This window comes from Heptranchias perlo, chromosome 4 (genome assembly GCF_035084215.1).
Source record: "Heptranchias perlo isolate sHepPer1 chromosome 4, sHepPer1.hap1, whole genome shotgun sequence".
Taxonomy (NCBI): Eukaryota; Metazoa; Chordata; class Chondrichthyes; order Hexanchiformes; family Hexanchidae; genus Heptranchias; species Heptranchias perlo.
The window spans coordinates 85,795,929-85,811,198 of record NC_090328.1 but is presented as its reverse complement, the minus strand read 5'-3'; the positions used below and the strand labels follow the sequence as shown (position 1 = coordinate 85,811,198).

Here is a 15,270-nt window from a genome sequence, read left to right as displayed (position 1 = left end):
TACCTATTCTTTAGCGGTGGCGGTTGAGGGATCAATGTTAGCCGGGACCCTCGGGGAACTTTCCTGCTCTATAATCAGTGCCGTGGGATCTTTTATGCCCACCTGAGCAGGGAGATGGAGCCTCGTATAAAGTCTCATCTGAAAGACGGCACCTCGACAATGCAGCACTCCCTCAATATTGTACCGAAGTGTTAGCCTAGATTATATTATGGCTGAGGGGGTCTAGAACGAGGGTTCACAGTCTCAGGATATGGGGTAGGACCTTTAGAACTGAGATGAGGAGAAATTTCTTCACTGAGGGTCGTGAACCTGTGGAATTCTCTACCACAGAAGGCTTTGGAGGCTAAGTAACTGAATATATTTAAGAAGGAGATGGATAGATTTCTAGACACAGAAGGCATCAAGCGGTATGGGGAGAGAGCAGAAATATGGTATTGAGATAGAGGATCAGCCATGATCATATTGAATGGCGGAGCAGGCTTGAAGGGCCGAATGGCCTACTCCTGCTCCTATTTTCTATGTTTCTATGTGCTCAAGTCTCTGTAGTGGGACTTGAACCCACATATTTCTGACTCCGAGGTGAGCGTGCTGCCACTGGGCTGAGCTTCATCTACCACAACAAAATATTCCAATTCTACAGACAATTTTCTCTTTTTTAAAAAAAAACTTATTTTGTTCATTTCTCATTTGAAGGCAGTAACTAGTGTACAGTAGCTGTGCCATGGCTGCTGGCGATCCCTAGTACTTTACCTAGGTTTGCCAACTCTCGGACATAATCCTGGAGGTTTGATCACATCACATGCTTGAGTGGTTGAGTATATTCAAGGCTGAGAGATAGATTTTTGGACTGTGGGGGAAATCAAGGGATATGGGGATCAGGCAGGAAAATGGAGTTCAGGTTGAAGATCAGTCTTGATTTGATTGAGAGGCCGTATGGCCTATTCCTGCTCCGATTGCTTATGTTCTTATGACCATGCCAGCAGTTTGCAAATGTTTTCACATTTGCCGTATAAAGGTTGGGTCCCCTTTATTTTAGTGTCTTTGTGCATAACAGTATTTTTAGAAAAAAATACCATAATAGTTGAAACCAATTTGTGTAAAAGTAGGTCGTGAACACTGATGTTTTTGTTCTTTTGTAACCATCTTATCTGTTGCAAAACCAGGATTTTTAAGGCACACCTGCATTTTCAGGCTTCTTCTTTTGGAAACTTGAAGTTGCAACAGTTCAAATCATTTTCCTAAATTTAGAAGATATGAGTTATGCATGAGATTTTATAGCGGTTATTTGGCAAAAAAAAAAGATTTGTCCAGTTTTAGCTTCTCTGCTCTTTGATTCATTTTTGTACATGTTGATATTTGCATTTCAATAACTGTACAAAGGTGTCATATCAACTGAATTTTATTTGCAGTGAAGTTTGTTTAAGCTTAAAAAAAACTTGTTGAAGATTCCTAGTTTTATCAAGTGCTTTAAATGGAAAATAAGAGAGTAATAGAGTCCAGTGGTTATGCATGTGCTTTTTGTATTCTATTTGAATTTTTGTTATTAAATACAAGTTGAAGTTAATTTTGTTTTTAAAATTTGTTTAAGCCAGTCCTTTATTTGTGGCTTAACATATTTTGTGAATCCATCTCACCTCTTGTCTGGTTTTGGACATGATCCAAACTTGGGCAACCCCTACTCGTGCAGCCCATGCTGTTTCACTAGCCTTGACTGCTCAGCATCGCTTAATGCAGCCTTTCATGAGTTGTTCTTCGCGAAGTTGGGAGCAGGAAGAGTTTGGCGCAGAACTTGAAACTGTTACGTGAGAAGTCCCACACAGCGCAAACTGTGAACTCTACTTTTGCATTTTCTTCCGGGTTGCCAGCAGCAGCTCGCGGGAGATCAATTGTAGATTCCGAGAAACTCCCAGACAATCCGGGAGATGGCAACCCTAATTCTACCTACCTAGTTGGTAGAGCTCATTCACCAATAGTCTCCAAGGTTCACCAAACAAAAGGCTTGTATAATTTCTTTGAGGAAAAATGTAATGATCACTTGAACAAAGGACTGAATTCTCCTGCTTCAAAGCAAGCCTAATGTTTAGGTTCAATGTGTTAAGTAGCTTTGATCTTGCAGTGTGTCGGAAGCAGATGGACTACCACATTTCTGGAAACCAGCCCACGTTTCTATTACTGGCAATTGCTGATGAAGCTGGTGATTTCTTACTATTCCCAATTGGCAAAGCACAGCAGCACAATTTGCAGTAATCTAGTAAGTTGCAAACTTTAGCTCCAGGCATGATTCTTGCCAAGTTTTGGATTATCGTGGTTAATTCCAAAGTATACCAGGAAAACCATTGCTACCAGTTGCATAGAAATTTACAGTTATCATTGCAGGGGAGTAAGGTGGCTATTTCCCCAACTATAAATTGTCATATAGTTGGCTAGATTATAGTTGAAAGCGTCTGCTTTTTTATAAAAGCAACATTGCTATTAGTCCTTTAGAGTAGTTTCCCTGTGATGCTGATTGCAAGTATCTGAATTGTTGAAAAATATCTAGATATTTAGTAGCGGAACTACTGTTCTGAGGTAAGCAGCTGTTTGTCTCTGGGAGCTGGTCAAAGAATCTGTGTTCACCCAGCAGTTCAAGGAAGAGGCTGTTCTTGGTTTGCTATGAAAGCCAGTGACCCAATTATCACAATTTTTCTAGTAGGACATTTACAAGAATGAATAGGTTGAGGACAGAGTTTGTTTTGTGTATATTTTTCTCTCTCTTTTTTCTCTTTCTCTTTTTCTCTCTCTCTCTCTCTCTTTCTATCCCTCCAGCTCTGTAGCAGGGATGTTGTGAAAAAAGCTTTAATTTCCACAGCACCAATGTAGTGGTAACACAGAAATAAAAACAGAAAATGCTGGAAGCACTCAACAGGTCAGGCAGCATCTGTGGAGAGAGAAACAGTTAATGTTTCAGGTTAGTGACCTGATCTGCTGAGTGTTTCCAACATTTTCTGTTTATTTCAGATTTCCAGCATGCGCAATACTTTGCTTTTGTTTTAGTGATAACACAGCACTGAAACTAAAGTCAACTTACACCTCTGTATTTGAGAGCTATGCAGGGTGGCAGGCTTTAGCAGCTCTCCTAGATGGGAATTAAGGATAATCAATGTTTGTATCAGAGACTGAGGTTCTGAGTTATTTCATTTCAAATCATTCTGTAATTTCAAAAGTATTATGTCATTGGTAACATTGCTGTAGTTGCCTTAGAGAAAATATATGAACACTTCTTAAGACTGTTCATAGTTTTGATGATGATGGATTATGACTCTTCATGCATTTAAGAACCTGTACAAAATCTTCAGAAAGGAAAAGTAGTATACTACCATGTCCAATTAATGAATTGGCTAGCTCCCTTTGACTGTCAATTTATATATGAGCATATGAAAAGAAGGGAGAAAAAAGGCCTTCTGGTCCAACAAGCCTGCTCCAAGTGGTCAACACTGCAATCTCACTATCTCCTAGGAAAGGAAAAAATATACTGCGGCTAATTCAGGAAAAACTCTTGAGAAATTCCTCTCCGACTTCTCCAAAATAAATAACCCTAATTCTTGGAGCCAGTTCTCATAACTAAATCTTGCATGATCCAGGTCACCCTCCACTGAATCTTTTCCAGAGCCTGGGTATCCTTCACCATGTGCAGGGACCAAAACTGGGCTCAGTGTTCTCGTGTGTGAACGTACCAGCGCTTTATATAGCTTAAGTAGAGTACTTTGTTTTGGACTTGATGGGGGTCCTAGCAATACAAGATAAAACCTTATTAGCCTTCCCTATAGCCACTCGCAGTGCTTGTTCACCTTGAATGAGATCAGCAGTTACCTTTGGATCCCTTTCTTGATCCCATTCCTTCTCACCATTACTCGCATGGTATAAAAATACCTGGAGTTTCTTAACCCAAAGTGGATGATACTGCACTTGTCCATGTTAACTGCCATCTGCCACACACAAGCCAATTTACCTAACTAACTGAAATCAATCTGCAACCTATTGATTTGGTGTGAAGTACTAACTTTGCATATATTTTTGTATCATCCATAAAATTAAGAATATTTGTTTCTAATTCAGCTCTTTTCCACATAATTAATGAAACTGATAAACCAAAATAGAACCAATAGAGAATTTGAAAATCCATTCATAACCTGGCCTGAATCAGATCCACTCCTATTAATAACTACCCTCTACTTACTTGACTTCAACCAACTACCTTTTCCATTGTAATAGCTGTTTTATAGTTCCATATAAACAATTTTTTTTCTAATGGCAATCCATTTGGTACTTTACCAAATGCTTTTTGGAAGTCAACCAGACTATATAGTTGGATGACAGTGCTACATAGTTTTATTTTGAAGCAAATGTTACTTCATTAGAGGGATACTAGGAATATGCAATGGGATCCTCACTTGAAATTCAAAGCAGTGGTCACATTAACGAAGCAAAATTGACTTGCCAACAGATTGGAATTGTGAACAGTATTGGTTGCACTATTTTTCTCCCTCCCTACCCTTTTTACCACCACTACTACTAGAGGAGTCCTGTCACTACAGGACTGATTGAGGGCCATTTTAGCTCTTGGTAACCGCTATATCAACCACCTATCTTAGTTTAAACATTGATGGCCCTTATTCCGACTCTCTTTGGGTTAAGAGTGCACACCTGGATAAAGGATGTCTAAAAGTTGGGAGCTGTGATGAACATATCTGGCAATAATTATTCCTGCCTTGGTTCTGGGAGAGGTTGGGCTTAATATTAACACACTCACTTGACCTTAACAAGCGGAGAGGTATAACGTTTAAAATGCTTTGCATGTATACACTGGTGCAGGGCACAAAAGATTTCACTAATTGGCGAACATTTGTTTGGAATGCATGGGGGGCTGACATGCTCTGCAGGAATGTGGTCCAACTTCATAATTAGGCTGCACTGAAATAACTTTTACATTATGGCTTGATGCAGCCTGGTCCTTGGAGAGCAATGCCAAAGCTATGCTCCCATATTTATACTTGAAGTCTCTCATGGTCTCTAATCGACTTGGATCCAGAGACCCATGGAAAAAGTAACTAGTTACAGAAACGTGTAATTTACATTAGAGAGTCATTTGGCTGAATGCAACAATGTGAGAGTTGAGAGCATTGTAGTAATTAGAGGTTTCGAGAAATGAGGGAGGGTCAACCTACAGTACTAAATCTTTGAGCTGAGAAATGTTGGCTGCATTTAGGGTTGTAACAAATCTTCCATTGGTGATTAATTTAAAATTGATGCACTATTACCAGAGATTAGTCAAGGTAACACTAGTGTCTGTTGTACTAAACCTATTGAAGCATGAGTGTACTTTTTAATTGTTTATTCGAAGTCCAAAAAAATTCAGTTGCACTCTTCAATCTATAAACAAGCCAAATATAATGGAGCTAGTTGGAGTAGTGTAAAGATTTCTGGTATAAATATTCAATGGTTGAGAATTAGGGTTCATATTGACTTTGGTTAACTAGTTGAAGGCCATGGTGGCTTCTTTCTACAATTTTAAAAAAATTGCTACAGTACAACTTTTGACGTAAGCCGTACTAATTGTAAATAACTTGACTTTTTAATGAACTGTGAATTCTAATTGTACAAAAGAGCATTTTAGTATGTTCTGGGTGAAAAAAATGCAGGCTTATTTTTCTCAAAGTTCTAATACAGTTCAGAGCATAAAGAAGTTAGCTATTGAATGCTTCAGATGCACAGGCCTTTACATAAGGAAGTTTGACTGCACTTGAAGATTATAATAATCAGAGTGACTGGGGATATTGGCGCACATCTTCAAGCTGAGGCTATCCTGATCATGCATAATTACTATAGATTTGGAGCAGCAAAGTTGAAGTCAGTGACCATTTATTACAGATGCTATATCCCCTGGACCTGATTGCCTACATCAGAGGGTTCTGAAAGAGGTGGATGCATTGGTTATGATCTTCCAAAATTCCCTAGATTCTAGAACGGCCCCAGCAGATTGGAAGGTAGAAAATGTAATCCCGCTATTCAAGAAAGGAGGGAGAGAGAAAACGGAATTACGGATCAGTTAGCCTGACATCGGTCGTCGGGAAAATGCTGGAGTCCACTATTAAGGAAGTAGTAACAGGGCACTTAGAACATCATAATATGATTAGGCAGAGTCAACATGGTTTTATGAAAGGGAAATCGTGTTTGAGAAATTTATTAGAATTTTTTGAGGATGTAACTAGCAGGGCAGATAAAGGGGAACCAGTGGATGTAGTATATTTGGATTTTCAAAAGGCATTTGTAAAGGTGCCACATAAAAGGTTGTTACACAAGATAAGGGCTTATGAGGTTGAGGGTAATATTAGCATGGATAGAGGATTGGTTAACGGACAGAGAGTAGGGTAAACGGGTCATTTTCAGGTTGGCAGGCTGTAACTAGTGGGGTACTGCAAGGATCAGTGCTTGGGCCTCAGCTATTTACAATCTATATTAATGACTTGGATGAAGGGACCGAGTGTAATGTATCCAAGTTTGCTGACAATACAAAGCTAGGTGGGAAAGTAAACTGCGAGTGTCTGCACGGGGATATAGACAAGTTAAATGAGTGGGCAAGAAAGTGGCAGATGGACTATAATGTAGGGAAATGTGAGGTCATTCACTTTGGTAGGAAGAATAGAAAAACAGAATATTTTTTTAAATGGTGAGAAACTATTAAATGTTGGTGACCTGGTACATGAAACACAAAATGTTAGCATGCAGGTACAGCAAGCAATTAGGAAGGCAAATGGCATGTTGGCCTTTATTGTAAGGGGGTTGGAGTACAAGAGTAAAGAAGTCCTACTACAATTGTACAGGGCTTTGGTGAGACCTCACCTGGAGTACTGCGTACAGTTTTGGCAGCCTTATTTAAGGAAGGATATACTTGTTTTAGAGGCAGTGCAACGAAGATTCACCAGTTTGATTCCTGGGATGAGAGCGTTCTCCTATGAGGAGAGGTTGAGTAGAATGGGCCTATGCTCTCAAGTTTAGATGAATGAGAGGTGATCTCAGTGAAACATATAAGATTCTTAGGGGGCTTGACAAGGCAGAGGCTGAGAGATTGTTTCCCCTGGCTGGAGAGCCTAGAACTAGAGGGCATAGTTGCGGGAGAAGGGGTTGGCCATTTAAGACTGAGAAGAGGAATTTCTTCACTGAGGGTTGTGAATCTTTGGAATTCTCTAACCCAGAGGGCTGTGAATGCTGAGCCGTTGAGTATATTCAAGGCAGAGATACATAGATTTTTGGACTCAAAAGGAATCGAGGGATATGGGGATCGGGCAGAAATGTGGAGTTGAGGTTGAAGATCAGCCATGATCTGATTGAATGGCGGACCAGGCTCGAGAAGCCGTATGGCCTATTCCTGCTCCTATTTCTTAAGTTCTTATATTTCTAGGTTACCGGGTGGGTGGGGGGAACTCTTCCAAATGATTACACAATACCAATATCAGGTGGTACCGTGGATCAGGAGGTGGAGTGAAGAGAGACCAGATTAATACTAGCTGCTTGACTCTGATACCCACACCAGAATGTATAAACAAAGGCACTCTATCCTGTCTGCAAGGTAGCTGCTGAGAAGATTGCACTTTCTACTTGAGGCAATATCTGAATTCTGACATCTACTGGCCCTTAAATTGTAGCTCGTGGTATAGCACTGTTGGTGGCTGTAAAGTTACAACTACTTTGAATTTTTATATCATAGAATCTTTCCAGGCTGCTTCAGGGGATATAAGCTACTTCAGTTAATCTTCAGTGCGCCATTGCATCAAGCAGGTGACAAATGCCCTATTCCAGTAGGTATTGCTGTTCATTTTGTTTCCTATGGACCCAGCGAAACAGATTGTGCAGTTAGCTTTCAGAATGGCTGGATTTCCCAGCATTCAGGGTTCCATCGCTGGAAGTAAAGGTTCTATACGAGTGCCCACTAAAACTAAATGAACAGAAAGAGATTTCATTCACTTAATGTACAGCCAGCCACATTATTCTTCATGCGAATGCATGCTAACTGGGAAGCTGCCTCAATGCTTTTGTACTTTACTGGTCTACTATCCTAGGATTATTCAGCCGGAAATATGTCTGGATGGTTGTTTGGTGACCAGGGATACCCCCGATAACTATGGTTGATGACCTAATTTTGTGATCCAAGAATAGGTACAATGAAGTACTTAGTGCAATAAAAAAAATGCTAATTAAGCAGACCATCGGGATACTGAAATTCCACCTCAAACATCTGGATAGGACTAGGGAGTGCTGCAGCACAGGCCTGAAAGGGCTTTGACATGTTAGTGGCATGCTGCAGTTTTACTTTAACAAATAATTGATCCTTCCCTTTATGGGAAGGGCCTCCGGCTCAGCAGCAGGAATATGTTACAAATGAGCAACAGGTGATGGCATTGATTGCCATTACCATCTCCTTCCACTCTGCCACCTTGTTAGGCTTCCTCTCCTCCATGATTGGGTGTCGGCCCTTCCCTCCCTCCTTCCTCTTATTTCTGCCAGAAGAACCCATACAAATGTATCAACAAATTTTGGAGCTAGTGCTGCTGCACCAGTCCGCTGCTCCTCATCATACAATATTGCAGTTTGATGTGTGCAGTTCCAGAAATGCAAAAGTCACCTGCCCCTTAGCAGCTGCAGCCTTGCTACAATTTCCCCCCCACTCTGTGGTCAGCCACTTAAGAGGAGGAATGCCACTCTCAACGAGTCCTGAATGCTAAGTTAACCCCGCTGCAGGAAGATGGGACAGGATTAGGATAGGCCTTTCCACTTTTTTTTAAGCAGGAAAACACAATTGGAGGAAAATCCAAGCCTAGATCTTTATTTGTTTCTTAAAAAGTTGTATGTCCACGTGGTCCACTTTTGAAGTTTGGGAAATTGAATCATAGTGTACTGTATAATAAGCAGCTATGTTTTACTGGACAATCAATAATATACATAGACAGGCTTCCTGAGCTAGCTACTTTTTAACTTGCATACCATGACCCTGAAACACAGCCTAATAGTGATTGAGCTAGTAGTTAATATAATAACAATATATGTCTTCCCCCACCCACCCCCTTTTAAAAAAAAAATTGCAAAAGTGAGTGTTATAGCGCTCACGGTTTAGAAATCAGACCCTAGTTTTCGAAGTATAGCAGTGGGAGTACTCTTCCTTTTTAAAAAAAATTGCAACAGAGCTAGTGTTCATGTAATGGAGAGAGTCACAATACCTTTGTGTTTACATTTTTATGCCTCATTATATTGTAAAATTATTAATGAAACTGCTTCAGCATAGCAAAATGCAATTTTGGCACATGTACAGATTTTTTGGCATTGATTATCTGTCAGAGAACAGAATGGTATCACCACAGTGAAAGTTGTTCTACATAAACACCGAGGAGCTTAAGAAATAAGTGGGGCAGTTTCCAGAATCCCCTCTGGTATAAGAACGAAAGGCTGTCATTGAACTAGAAGGGAATTTTCCACTAAAATTGGAAGAAGGCCTTCTCGTAGTTATAATCCAAGTATCGTAATACTGGAAGGTTAAGGTGGAAACCTTGTGACTCTATCCTTGCGTTATCACTTACAGATTGATTTGCTGCCTTCAGCTTTGTGTAGTAGAGGAAATAAAGTAGCGAAGGTTAAAGTTGAAAGGAGTTTATAACCCTTGTTGCATGTCCTTGAATCTAGCTGGCAAAACAGGATTTTAACTGGCTAAAAATAGAGATAGGCAATAGAATCTATTTTTAAATTGCTATTGTGCAGTTAGTGAATATATCCAAATCTATTGTTTTAAATCTGTACTAACTGAAGTTGTGCTGTTATTTTTCCTATTACAGCTTATCTGTGTATGACGCTTCAGTCAGAATATGCAAAAATCATTTTTAGACACTGCTTGGCAAAACAAAGTTTTTAAGATTTCTTGTAGTTTAAGAATTCAAGATGTAACCGTAGAATAATCAAACATAGTTTCTCATTATTTGTTCATTTTTTTTTAAAGTTATGTTTTTATGATTGTGTCAATACATTTTAATTATTCCTCCTTTCTTTATCTCTGGCCTCCTAACCAGTGGTATGTAACACAACCAGGAAATTACAGGAATAGCTTAGTGCCTATTAAATAGTGGTTTTTAAACTTTTCCATGTTGTGGGGGGGGGAGAAGAACCCCCTGCAGGTAGTGATGGGTGGACCGCCTGCAAGTATTGACCCACTCTTGAATGTCCCAACTTCTGAAAGTGTCAGTTAACCAAAGAGAAGCAGTAGAAAAACATTTTTATTAACGAACAGCGACAGAAATTATGTGCTCGTACGTCAACAAATAAAGGGGGAATAAGGAAATCAGATCTTGCCACCCTTAGAATCTAGGGTCTTCAGTTTGAAAATTATGCTTTAAACTGGACAATGATTCCTCTGCAACTAGAAACTAGGAGAGAACTATTGCCTTCTGGAGAGAAGTGCAGAAATGTTGAACATGGATGGGGAAGCTATTTTTGATGGGGGTCCTCCCTTATTATGCCTAAAAAGAGCATCTCCCACCCTCTCCCTGGGCAATCTTAGATTCTTTTTGTATCAGTAACTTGCACTGTGCTCCTTTTAAACAGAAGGGAAACGTTTCTCAAAGATACTGCTGAATTTAAGCACGACGGACTCTCGTTTGTCCAAGTCGCAGGCTGATTCTTTCTGTAGATCCAGTAGGAGTTCATTACCATAGATCTCTGAAAAAACGATTACTCTCCTCTAAAGGAGCTTTGCATGTCGATGCATTTTGATCTTGGTTTTGTGGGAATATTGGGGACAACTCATTCACTGCCTGTTACTTCATGATGCTGTTCTCTGGGCCCCTTAATTATTACTTTATTCCATGAATATTCCTTTTTGACTCATTAAAAGTTTAAGTGATAAATTACCAATTTAGCATTCACAAAGGAGTAGAAAATGTGTACCATAGTAGAAATGAAATGTCTAATTGGTACTTTGAAAAGCTGAAAATAAACTCTTGAGACGTCAGACTACTTGAAAGATCAGACAGCAAGATTACAAGGGCATCTAACGCTGTTTAGCTATTATCTGAGTACTTCAATAGCAACACATTCTGCTTTTAAGAACAGGTGTGGCTTTTATGTTTGTATATGACTCAACTCATTGTTGGGTGCTCTTTAAAGAATTTATTTTGGAAAGCTGTTTCTAGAGCATTGTGCAAACGTGGGGCCTGGAGGAAAGGAATATTTATTTTGTTTGGTTTTCCCCAACGCGAATGCAGTTATAGTGGCAGAATGTTGTAATTTATGCTTCCTGATGATGCAATTGTCCTGTACTTCTTGGAATACTTTATTGTCCACCTTTTTGAGGTGAAATGTATCAGTTGTGGGAGACTTAATGAACTATATATGTTTACTTATATTAGTGACATAAGGAGAGAAAACTGTTTCCTTGCCTTCAGGAAAAATTTATAGTTATTTTTTAGTGCTAAACAAACAACTGCCATTTTTCTATTTTTTTAGGGACAGTAATCTGAATTAAGTGGATCAATTTTTTTTGTTGAACCCCTACCACCACTCGCCCCCTGTCCAACAATTGTTTTTTTTTTAAAAAAAGCTATTTTGCACCAGGTTGCATTTTTGTGGATGATGAGAGAAGTCTTAATTTGGTGTAATGAAGTCTGAAACAGTGGCCACATGTTCTAAATCATTTGGCCTTCTCCAGCACTTGTTTTCAGGGACATATTTGAGATTGAAACCTAATTCTAGTTTGACCTGGATTCTTTTCAGGTCATGAGCCTGGTGTCTGGATTTGGACCTTTGATTACTGCAGGAATCTTTTCAGCTACACTATCTTCTGCCCTGGCCTCATTAGTGAGTGCTCCCAAAATATTCCAGGTAAGTACACCGCTCCAAATGTTTTGTGGCAAGTTGGAGAAAATATATATATTTTAAGAGATTTGATTGTTCCTGATAAATGTAACTTTCATTGAGTAATTTTAACCTAGGGCTATTATCAGCCAGTTGATTCAATAGTTGATGATTGTTCTTAACATTATTTCATAAGTCTTGTGAATGACCTTACTGAGGTGCCATTTGCTACAAGGGTAAATGCTTGTTTTAAAATGATTTCCTCGTGTACTTGAATTTTCTATGCATTGCAGTGAGAACCTAAGGAAACTATTGCCATTAGGTTTAAGATAACCCCTATTTTTCTTCAGATGATTTGTTTGTATGAGTAATCCAACTTCAGTGTACAAAAGCATGGAGTAACAGCAATAAGATATATAGGCTTCAGACACACATAGCTAATATTACACATCACTAATGTATTGGGTACAAGCGTGGGGAAAAAGTAAATGAACAAATGTTTCAGCTGCACTTTCTTTGGTACTTTCTTCCAGCAGATGTGAGTTAGGGTAATGGAAAAACAAACAAGGCGATCGAAGGGAACAGCCCAGTGCAGAATGGAGAGCAAGACTTCTTAGATGGTGGGATCATGTTGTAGATGGCAGATGAATGAAGGCTGGTGGAGTGGAAAGGGAGGACAAGGGGGACCTCTCCCTTTTTAAGGGTGGGATTGAGAGTTTCGGCATGAGAAAAGGAGCAGATGAAGTTGAGGGGAAATAAAAAGGAGAACATTTCAGAAACTCAAGTATAGAAAGCGGAGTTATTCAAGAAAGATATTGGGGAGGAGATAAATCTTAAATTGGTTAAAAGTAAGATGATAGATATCATAACAAAAGGAAAGTATTAGAGAAGTTAGATATCCTTTTTGAGCTCAACTAAGAATCCTGAGGCAAATGGGGGAAGAAATAGAGGTCCTTAAAATGACATGGCAGGATTCCATTGAGAGGATATGTCCAAGGACTGGAGAGTGGCCAATGTAATGCCCATTTTCAAAAAGGGAGACAGAACTAACCCAAATAGTTACAGGCCAGTTAGTTTAATATCTGTTGGAGGGAAAATTTTGGAATCTTTGAAGATAAAGTCAAAAAATATCTAGAAGTGAAAATAATTAGCAGCCACCACTGATTTCAGAAAGATTGTGCTTGACAAACCTGATGGAGCTCTTGAGGTAACCGATGTGATGTAAGTGGACATTCAGAAAGCCTTTGACAATTGATAGGAGACACATGGTAACAAAATTGATCATAACATATAGGATATGAAGCACACAGACAGGTGGTAGCATAAAATCTGAACCAAAACACTGTGTAAAATTAAATATAAACTAAAGCTAATACAAGGCAACAATGTAATTGAGATTTGTGTCACTATTATAAATTGCAGAAGCTTTGGTCTTGTAGTTTGATGTCGTCTTGACCCTTCAATTACACTGTTTAGCAATTGGCTCCACGTAGCTATTATTCTATAAAGAGCACAGATGAGGCGGCCCTTTTTGCTCATTTAGCTTCCATAGAAGGCTACAAGCCCGATTGCAGCATCTAACTGCCTGTCAAAAATGCTTAGTGTTTGCCTCCACTATCCTACCCAGATCATTATTCTAGGTATTAATCATTCTGCGCGACAATGCTTCCTGATATCGGTCCAGAACTTTCTCTTTTTTTATATATACGGACACATACAGGAGTGGGAGTACCAATATGCTTGTCCATTTTTATCAATACAACTATACACTTTTTTTAAACATCCAAATTCACTGACATTAATAAAGTTACAGTAAATAGTAAAGCTTCTGTGCCTTTTCAGGAGCTCATTACCAAGTGATGAAAGGAGTGTGCACTTTTTATCGATATATAAGCTGACAAGGATTTAGCTCTGAAGCAATTTGCGAATTGTTAAACTTTTACAAAAGAAAAATAAATCAGCTGATATTGTGTGGCCCCTTCAGTGACCATGTTTCTAGGTGCAGTTTTAAAAAGAAAATATTAGATGATGTTAGAAAAGGGATTCCTCTCCAGGTCATGACTGACTGTACAATTGCAGGATGCCTTGGGAGTGCTAGTTCAACCTGATTCAAAAGTAGCGCTGTCTAGATTGCCTCAGTTAGAATCCCCTTTAAAATTAAAATTTGTGAAAACGTGATGAGAATTAAATTATTCATCTCAAGGTTGTTCATTTATACTTTTTTTTAAAAATTGTTTTTTTTTTGGGCTTAGCTGTGACGTCCCCACAATTGAATAGCTTACCAGCACTACTGCACAGGCTCATGCAGAGAATGCTGATGTCAGTTTGATATAGTCTGCATGGATTTTAGCAAGGCTTTTGACAAGGTCCCACATGGCAGACTGGTCAGAAAAGTAAAAGCCCATGGGATCCAAGGGAGAGTGGCAAGTTGGATCCAAAATTGGCTCAGTGGCAGGAAGCAAAGTCGATGTGTGTTTTTGTGACTGGAAGCCTGTTTCCAGTGGGGTTCCGCAGGGCTCAGTACTAGGTCCCTTGCTTTTTGTGGTATATATCAATGATTTAGACTTAAATGTATGGGGCATGATTAAGAAGTTTGCAGATGATACAAAAATTGGCCATGTGGTTGATAGTGAGGAGGAAAGCTGTAGACTGCAGGAAGATATCAATGGACTGGTCAGGTGGGCAGAAAAGTGGCAAATGGAATTCAATCCAGAGAAATGTGAGGTAATGCATTTAGGGACGGCAAACAAGGCAAGGGAATACACAATAAATGGGAGGATACAGAGAGATGTGGAAGAACAGAGGGATCTTGGAGTACATGTCCACAGATCCCTGAAGGTAGCAGGACAGGTAGATGAGGTGGTTAAGAAGGCATACGGGATACTTTCCTTTATTAGCCGAGGCATAGAATATAAGAGCAGGGAGATTATGCCGGAACTGTATAAAACACTAGTTAGGCCACAGCTTGAGCACTGCGTACAGTTCTGGTCGCCACTTTAAAGGAAAGATGCAATTGCACTAGAGAGAGGGTACAGAGGAGATTTACGAGGATGTGGCCAGGACTGGAGAATTTTAGCTATGAGGAAAGATTGGATATGCTGAGGTTGTTTTCTTTGGAACAGAGGAGGCTGAGGGGAGATTTAATTGAGGTGTATAAAATTATGAGGGGCCTAGATAGAGTGGATAGGAAGGACCTATTTCCCTTAGCAGATAGGTCAATAACTAGAGGGCATAGATTTAAAGTAATTAGTAGAAGGATTAGAAGGGATATGAGGAGACATTTTTTCACCGAGTGTGGTGGGGGTCTGGAACTCACTGCCTGAAACGGTGGTAGAGACAGAAACCTTCATAGTGTTTAAAAAATACTTGCAGGTTACAGCATTTCAAGTGCATATCCAA

General features: G+C 39.5%; 1 protein-coding gene across 2 annotated transcripts in view; it reads left to right on the top strand.

Moving 5' to 3' along the window:
* slc12a2 (solute carrier family 12 member 2) overlaps positions 1–15,270 on the top strand; it is a 211,557-nt gene that overhangs the window by 136,677 nt on the left and 59,610 nt on the right. For both annotated transcript variants that reach the window (XM_067983261.1, XM_067983260.1), the window contains exon 11: positions 11,791–11,898. In XM_067983261.1, the coding sequence (XP_067839362.1) occupies positions 11,791–11,898 (108 nt within the window). The remainder of the gene's footprint in view (positions 1–11,790; positions 11,899–15,270) is intronic.